The following is a 1078-nucleotide window of genomic DNA, read 5'->3' as shown; positions in this document are numbered from 1 at the left end:
CCCCCTCTCCCTCGAATTTTAGCACACTGACAAACGCTCAGCCACTACGGGCTGCTGCACGTACTCCTACGTAATAAAGTGTACATAAGTAATGTACACATCTTATCGGTAAACTGTGTATGACTGAGTGAACGCTGTGTCCTACAGTCACTCGGGGTTGAGCTGCCAACAGGCCAGCGACGCACGTGACTCTGAACCGAGGCCCATTCACGTTGGCACAGTTTACAAGTAAGAAAGTGGAAGAGGGTCAAAAACGAACTCTTTGTCCCAGGAAAAGTTACTGGAAAATGGCCAATCAGTCCAAAGGGACACGCCGTGGACGGTTTGGCCGTGCATGTGTGTGCGTCCACTAACGTTGGCCTTGTTTCTTCCAGCGAAAGAGAGAATCGCCAATTTGCCGAGATTTACACGCGCAGCCCGAGACACGCCATACAACTCTCGGCCAGCCGTGGAGGCCCCCCACCCACCCCACACTGCATAATGCAAACTCACCTCGGTGCCTGTTGGTTTGCTTGTCAAACATCAGCATCGCATCTTCAATCTGAAACAGAAAGAACGGCGAAATGAGAAACGCACGCACGAAGCACAACAAAGCGCGCTCTCCGCGCAACAAACTTTGGCACAAAGTCTGACAAACAACAGAGGGTAACACCACCGCCCCCCACCAGCCCGCTCGCGCAATCAAATCCACATCTACGTAGCGTACCCGCGCCAGCGCCACCCCGAACACCACCTGCGCAGGTCTGAACGTCTACTACACGTCACCAAAATTCTGAGTACGATTGCGAAAATCAGCCGAGCAACCGTTATAGAAAAACACAAATTTGATAGTCTCCCTCGTCATTTTTCTTCTTCTTGTTTCGACTTGCCATGCAAAAGAAAACAAACGAACATTTTAGCCAAGCCCCTGATCAATGGGAGATGGAAAGGTCTACAAAATGGCATTGCAGGTGCTTTTTCAAGGGCAATTTTTCCCCTTTACAGTTCCGCGTCGGCTCTATTTTGAAGTAACTAAGACCTCTGGGTGTTCTTTTCAATGATTGAATCTGAACACTGCATCTATACAATTGACGAGGCA

General features: G+C 49.7%; 1 protein-coding gene across 1 annotated transcript in view; it reads right to left on the bottom strand.

Moving 5' to 3' along the window:
* Nucleotides 1–612, bottom strand: part of LOC113210115 (RNA-binding protein Musashi homolog Rbp6) — a 74472-nt gene extending 73860 nt beyond the window's left edge. The window contains exon 1 of the mRNA XM_052269088.1: nt 493–612. Within this exon, the coding sequence (XP_052125048.1) occupies nt 493–529 (37 nt within the window). The 5' untranslated portion in view covers nt 530–612. The remainder of the gene's footprint in view (nt 1–492) is intronic.
* Nucleotides 613–1078: the final 466 nt, after the last annotated feature.

This window comes from Frankliniella occidentalis, unplaced genomic scaffold (genome assembly GCF_000697945.3).
Source record: "Frankliniella occidentalis isolate FOCC.00 unplaced genomic scaffold, Focc_3.1 Scaffold82, whole genome shotgun sequence".
Taxonomy (NCBI): domain Eukaryota; kingdom Metazoa; phylum Arthropoda; class Insecta; order Thysanoptera; family Thripidae; genus Frankliniella; species Frankliniella occidentalis.
This window is presented reverse-complemented; position numbering and strand designations above follow the sequence as displayed.